General features: G+C 33.9%; 1 protein-coding gene across 1 annotated transcript; it reads right to left on the reverse strand.

The window, feature by feature from the left end:
* Nucleotides 1–3,215: 3,215 nt before the first annotated feature.
* LOC133691440 (uncharacterized) lies at nt 3,216–6,835 on the reverse strand. The gene is made up of 3 exons (XM_062111947.1): nt 6,583–6,835; nt 4,753–4,901; nt 3,216–3,690 (listed from the first exon to the last, which is right to left on the reverse strand). The coding sequence occupies exons 1-3, from the start codon at nt 6,766–6,768 to the stop codon at nt 3,552–3,554; spliced, it is 474 nt and encodes a 157-aa protein (XP_061967931.1). The 5' UTR covers nt 6,769–6,835; the 3' UTR covers nt 3,216–3,551.
* Between the last annotated feature and the right edge of the window lie 904 nt (nt 6,836–7,739).

Raw genomic sequence — 7,739 nt, forward strand, 5'->3', positions numbered from 1 at the left:
TTCATCCAATCAAAGGTTTAATTGGAGAATGGATAAGTTTTGAGACTTAATTAAGCTTGGAATTAATTTAATTAATCCAATCAGGGGCTTAATTGGAGAATTGATAAGTTTTAGACTTAATTGGACTTTGAATTTAATTAAATTAATGAAATCAGAGACTTAATTGAAGAAATAACAAAGTTTGGGGTTAATTGGGGACACGATTACAGCAGATTAAAGTCCAAGGACTAACTTGTAAAACGCGCTGAAATGCAAGGAAAATTACTGTTTAAAATAGGGGCTTAATTACAAGACTTTTGAAACAGTAGGGGTCAAAACGTATAATGACCAACTTTTATCTCCAAACAGCGTCGTTTTGAAAGGGACGCTGTTCATCTTCTTCTCCTTTAAGCCAATGACCGTTTCTGCAGTAATGGAGGGAGGAACGTTGCAGCAGTAATCGTCGTCCGTTGGCTTCAGTTATGAGCACCTTAATGGTGGCCGACCGTTAGCCTATCGCCCGTTATCAACTCGTCGAGCCCTATACAAACCAAGTAGCATCGAAGAGGAGGCGGGTTAGAGGGAGAGAGAGAGGGGGAGAAAAAAAGAAACCCGAAACACAAAGACACCAGCTGCATTTTTTAGTATTTTTAGGACCCCATACCGAAAACGAGCTTCCCCTCACCAACACCGGCCTAAAACTACGAAAACGAAAACAAACCGAAAGAGAGTTGGGAGAACTTGAAAAACAGAGCACGGGGATAATTTTTCATACGAAGGCAGAGGAAACAGAGGGCAAGAAGGCAGAGGTTGAAGGAGGAATTCTAGCTTATTATTGACGGACGCCACCACCGATCGTCGCCAGACACGCTAGCACTCCGGCGAAGCAACCTGCAATAAGGTAGGCTTCCTCTGTTTTCATCGTTTTTTTTCTTTTTGGAAGTTCAGTGCATTAGGCACCGTGCCAAGGTAATTAATTACCTTGGCACAACGCCATGCACACATGAAGCTAGTTCATGCATGTTGTGGCCCAGCCGGGTCACTGGCTTGGGCCAGTGACGGGGCTGGGCCGGCTGGGCTTAGTCCAGCCCATATGGGCTGAGCTGGGCCCAACCCCAAAAATAATAAAAAAATTAAAAAATTAAAAAAATTAAAAAAAGAGAAATAGAAAAATAGAAAAAAATATGTTTAAGAATGAATAAAAATAATATAAATTTACCGATTTATTCACCAACGCCAGAGTTGGGAGTAAAATACTGGTTTAAGTTTATATTATTTTTATTCGTTATATTTTATTTTATTTAGCAAGAAAAAAATATATGTGCATGTATGAAAAATAAATTTATTTATTTATTAACTGACGCCTGAGTCATGAATAAAAAACACTGATTTAATTTTTTTTTCATTTACATAAGAAATAGAAAAATATGTGAATGCATAATAAAATGAATTTAGTTTATTTGTTTATTCACTAGCGTTAGAGTCAGGAATAAAAAAATATTAATCTAAATGTATTTTTATGGCTACGTAATAGTTACTAACGTCAGAGTTAGAATTATCCGTAGTCGAATATTCATTAACGCCAGAGTCAGGAATATTGTGAATAAATCATCAGAACGTAAACCAATAAAAAATTTAGCATTTTAAGACAAAAAAATAGCAATGCAGTTTGCCTTAGGCAGAACGTTTAAGAGGTGATAATATCTTCCATTTTATGTAACCAATCCCGAACCATAGAATCTCTGTTGACCAGTTAGGGTTCCTAGTGACCATAGTACTAGGTGGCGACTCCTCAAAGAAAACATTTTTCCCCTAAAAGAACAAGATGCCAGAAATCTGTTCTTTTTCCATATCTGAGTTTATTTTGTGGGCCGCCGCGATGTCGGGTGTGACAATAGGTTCATATATAACAATCAATAAAATAATTGCTAATATATTAAAAAAAATTATTATAATCTCATATGAAAAAAAAATCAAATTTAATAGTATTTAATGGAATAAAATCCGAAATATAATATTTTTTTTTAATGAGTTTTGACTAACTTTAAGGAAAAAGAATAACCATGAAGGATGACAAAAAAAGTGAAAAACAAATGCTATAACCTTATTTGAAGAAAAAAACAATTAGAATTAAATGGTATTTAATGAAATAACATCCTAAATATAATTTTAATTACTTTGTTAAAAATTAAGAAAAAAATAAAAAGGTCGTTTAAAAAATGCTTAATCGCCTGTAACTTGGAGGGCCAGCATGAGTGGCAAAAAAAAAAAAAGAAAAAAAGATGAGGCACGCGCCGGGCTTGCAAATCAAGCCTGCATGGTCTGCAAGTAAAGCAAATGATGCATTGTTTGCCAATGCATATTCCTGCCACTTAACGTAGTCGAAAAGTTAAGTTCCGACTTGTTTGACCCAACAAATCTATTTTTACCCCTTTTTTAACATGAAAACAATTAAGAAACACCATAGAAAAACTTAAGAAATCAATTTCTAATCTTAAACCATCTTTTAATTTGTAGAAAAAAAAACACAAAAATAACCCAAATTAATTAAAAAATTGAATGTTTTGACATACTTTTTCTTCTGACTATATGAATTATAAAATATATTTCAACAACACTACATCAAGATTTATTTATTTATTTTTATCAAAATGTAACTAATTGACTATTTTCTTTTTTTTTTTATTTTCCAACAACTTTGTTTTTATTTTAACTTAAAAATTAAAACGTGAATAAAATAAAATTTTGAATCAAAGGTCGTTATTTTTTCACACATTTAAAATAAACGTCGTTATTTTTTTTTTTCTAGTTCACAGGTCTTTTTTTCTCTTAATCTTCTTTATACTACAAAAATCATCCCCAAAACACCACAAACAGAAATGTAAGGATGCAATCGAATAAACAAAAGTTCAGTAACCAAAACAAAACAATAATCCACTATTAAAATCAATAATGAAATGTTTAAGTATGCACATAGCTATAGCTATAGCGAAACACCCAAAAGATTTAGTTTTTTTAACTAGTTTCGTTGACCACTCTCCGTTGTGGGTATGAATTTGAAACTTTCAGACAACTGTTTTTTAGTCTTCCTGTGTGAAAAAAGTCACGAATTTGAAATGGCAGTGACTGGAGATTCAGTTTCATTTTGCACAAAGTTTTTTTGCATACTAAACACGCACAACGTTAAGTTTGTGTTAAATAATAATAATAATAATAATAATAATTCAGGTTAAAAATTAGAAGTAAAAGTAATTTAATTTAATTTAACCAAAGTTACAGTGCTGTGAATGCGCCATACGCTGATAACAGCTGTGTGATACACCAAAGATACACGACATTTCTCAACTGTACAGAGATTAGCTCGACAGACATCCTTTTCTAACTCGATTCCTTTATCCTTCACTTGAGGAACAGGTTGTAAACAGTAGTCAGTGCAAGAACGTTACACATATTCAAATATCCTTCAAGTTCCGACTTCTATACAAAAGATATGATAACCTTTATGCAGAACTGCAGAAGGATTGGAGGCTTTTAAACACGAAAAACGACCACTCTTTTAACACATGCCCAACTTACTTGTCTGCATTTATTCCAAAGATCCGAACCTTGTGCATATTCGGGAACTTGGCAACAACAAGCACCATCACAGCAAGAGTGTTGAAAATGAGCATTGGATGTTGATAGTCAGTGGTGTGTGAGGCTATCAAGTACCTGCCAGAGACAGCAAATGGAAGTATAATCTCAATTTCAAGCATGGGAAAACAACATCAAAGTAAATTTAAGATGAGTGTAAAAGAATGCGTAGCTTGAATGGCCAACCAATGCATGAAATGAAACACAAAGGGCTTGCCAACGCAAGTGTGTTCTATTACAAATACATGCAAGGGAAAACTTAGTGCTGAGTCACTACTGTCTAGAACACAGCTAATGTGCATGGAAAGGTTAAACAGCTACCTGGTGCTCTGGTTTAGACACACACAACTAGAATTTTTCCCATCATTTAGGCAACTTGAAGACAGAAACATCGCATTTCTCTATGGAACTAGAATTATAAAAATCTAGCCTGAACCTAGGAGCCCACCAATTCAAGCAGATTTTAATTGGCCCATGGAAGCTGCGCAACTCCAGTAACCAATATGCTAACCCATGTGAGATGCATCATGCTTCTCCAAATCAATTTAAGTATGTAACCCAGGAAAGACCGGCATCTCACTAAAGAGCACAATGAATTCTTACAATATTAGATTATTCGCATTCAGTGATTGCTTCCAACTTAACTCAAATTGTACTCCACTGCTATCAACATTAGGCATCAAAAAGTTCAAGCTTTGACAGGATTCAAAGTGCATAGTCTATCATGGAAAGGTAATTAATGCGAGCTTAATTTGCTCATGTCTTCCCAAAAACATAATTACATCTCATGGACAGTGAAAAACAGGGGCAAAAGTATTCACTGTAATCCAAAAAAAGAAGAAGCAGAAGGCCCAGAAAAGGACAGCTACGAACACCGCATCCAAACACAAATGAGAGAGGTTTCCAAGCTTCATGACAATGAGTTCCACATATATATATACAATTCAATCATTCTGTGCAAATATTATAAACAACAAGATTGACGAGGAGCATAAAGCAAGCAAGAAAATTTTGCTTAACATGCATATAGCTATGAACCAATCAACCAACAAATTTTTTTAGGTGAGGAAATAGGGAGCATGTCAGTATGCGTGCACACATGCATACTTATAAATACAAAATTTCTTTCAGAAAACTTACAGCACCACAGGTACAACAGTTAGAAACTTTCTGTTGCGTGTAAGCTGCTTCCCTTTATCTATCTGTTCCCACCAGGTCAGCCGATTATAGATCCCCTGGTCTTCAGCAAATGGGGTTCCTTTCTTCCAGTGGAAAAAGTGATAAGTGATCTGAAGAGCGAAGCATTCTAATCAATAATTGTTCAACAAAAAATGGAGCAACTAAGCTGCGACTGGAAATGAAGACAGATTGAGCACTGAAATGAACATAGAACTTGTCATAATAGTGAATGATGATTCATGCAACAGTTGTACAGGTGGTAGAAAACAGGCCAGCGTTAAGCCATTTGTAATCCAAAGAAAAAGAAAAATGATACTCGTTAAAAAGTTCCTCCTCTGCTATTGCTAACAGCCACAAAAGCATTCATTCAACTCAGTTATACACTATTAACCTACTGTTTCTATTCAAACAATACACGCATACCCCAATGACATTTTTTTTTTATTTTCAAATCTGCAGTGAACACACCCTATACCAAACAGTTCGTAATGAGGGAAAATAGTAACACTCCACAAAAAAAAAGGATATACAAAAATTTCCTTCTAAATGAGGCAGCATTAAATATTAACACAAGTTACCTAACAACTAAACAGGGTCATATGATAAGGATTCAACAGATAGCGTGCAGAGGATCAAAATATCAGCATAGTTACAAATCAATCTAATCCCCACATGACAGAGCTCACAAACTTAGTTCAATAGATCATAATCTTCTCCTGTACCTTGATGTGAAATGCAAGGAATCAAGAAAAATAATCTAAAAACTTATACTACTTGTTTGCAGACTTTCCATTTAATATATAATCATCGTGAGAAACTGGTTCTGAAGGAAAAAATGAAGCTGTTCTCTTGTGGTTACACCAAGGTAAAAAGCCCATCATAGGTGGTAAATCCATTGCATATCCACAACCTATTAATGTCATAATTAACACGTGTGTTTCCTACATCATTTAGTAACTCAGCTTAGAAGAAAACCAGAAAAGGCTAACAGTTCAAAACATATAGCCTCACAGGTTTTAAGAATGTCTGATTATTCCACGTACCCTAATGCTCATGTCTTGTTAGCATAGCTGATGAAGTTTCTTGAGGTCACTTTGTAATTGATTCATACTACTCGTACTAAAGGACCTAGAACCAAATTCTACTTGTACGCAGGGTGGATGCAGGTTCAAGGGAGGAGGAGGGTAAAATGTCTGTGAAGAGTCCACAGCCATTCTACCATATCCTTCCAAGTTTAGTGAGACACTCCGATCAATCCTCTATTTACCTGGACAACTTATTTATTTAGGTTTTTAGCATTCTTTCATGATGTTAGCTTGTGGTCATCTTTTAAGACCAAAATCCTTCAAAAAACAACTCCATGAAAACTTCATACAAAGTTATCCATTCCAAACTTTCAACCAAATCAGTGAGTGTATTGGCAGTGAAACTCTTCTGTTCATTGTAAGGAACGAAACAGAGAGACCAAGTTCGCCCAGGTATCTGCTTGTAACAAAAAAGTGAAGAAAAAAGGTGCCCACTTTAGCATTTGAAACCGAAAACACTAATTCTAAGGCTAGTCATTTGATGATAAACATAATCTAATAATTTCACTTAATCAAGCTACGATGCAGCTAAGGAAATTTGATAAATTGAGCAAGCTAAACTAAACCCCAAAACCAAACATGCATGCAATCCTTGAAACTCCTAAAATAAGAATAACAGCAGGCTTTCTTTCTTCAAACCCTAATCAAGAAATTCCAACCTACCCGATCAATTTTTTTTTTATAGAAAAAAGTGAAGAAAACTTACAGCGAAGTGAGAGAGATTGACGATGGTCCAGGCCATGCCAGGAGAGCAACCAAAGATAGAAAGAACAATGAGCCAAAAAAAGAACAATATTAATATGTAAGTAGTCCAAACCCCTGGATACATGAACCACTCCGTGTTCCTGTTCAGATCCGCCGTTGGCACCGCCGTCACATACAAATTCGCCATTTCGCTCTCGCTGTCTCTTTCAATGTCTTTTCTTTTCGTTTCTATATCAAGTACTTTTATGATTTACAACCAGTTTGGCAACACAGTGATTGTATTTTAAATTATTTTTTAATATATTAAAAATAATATTTTTTATTTTTTAAATTTTATTTTAATAATAGCACAACAATAATTTATAAATACTAAAATGAATTAATTTAAAATAAAAATGATTTTTTTTAAAATACAAAAATATTTTTATTTGATTAATAATAATAAAAAAATGTTTTTGATGGTTATGGTTATTAGATTGTGGCAGAGAAGCATGTAAATAGGGATGGATGGCAGTGATAATTTTTAAGAATCACAAGAAAAACAAAAGGAATCCTCTCCCGTTCTTGGCTGCTTGGTTAATCATCAACCAGAAAATTAATTCGCTTCTACTATTATTTTGATTTATAAAAAATATAGTATTCTTTAACTGATAATACCGATGCCGCCGATCATTATTCGATGTCGTTTCACGACTGCTTATAGTAGAAAACTAGATTTTCATGCTCCAGATCGGGATATCCGTGGAATGAAAAGCGGAAAAAACTTAGAAAATTCATGGATTAATAATTTAATTTTAAAATATAAAATTAAAAGAAAATTAATTTAAAAACATATTGAAGAAAAAACCTTGAGTTATTTTATTAACATATCACCCAAAACATAAGATATACCGGTTCAATAATAATAATAATAATAAATAAGTAAATAAATAAAATATATAAAAAAATAAAATGGTATAGTGACAAATAATTAAAAGAAAAAAAAATCGATAATTTAAAAGCAAGCGGAGATAGGGCACTCAATTTAAACAGAAAATATTTGAACTAAACACAAGGGTAATGCTGTAAATAAGTTTAACATGGAGATATAAAAGTGTTTTGCAATGTTGGCCGGCCATTAAGCAAAGAGAGGGGGAGGATTTTTCTTTTCTTCTATTG

This window comes from Populus nigra, chromosome 4 (genome assembly GCF_951802175.1).
Source record: "Populus nigra chromosome 4, ddPopNigr1.1, whole genome shotgun sequence".
Classification (NCBI taxonomy): Eukaryota; Viridiplantae; Streptophyta; class Magnoliopsida; order Malpighiales; family Salicaceae; genus Populus; species Populus nigra.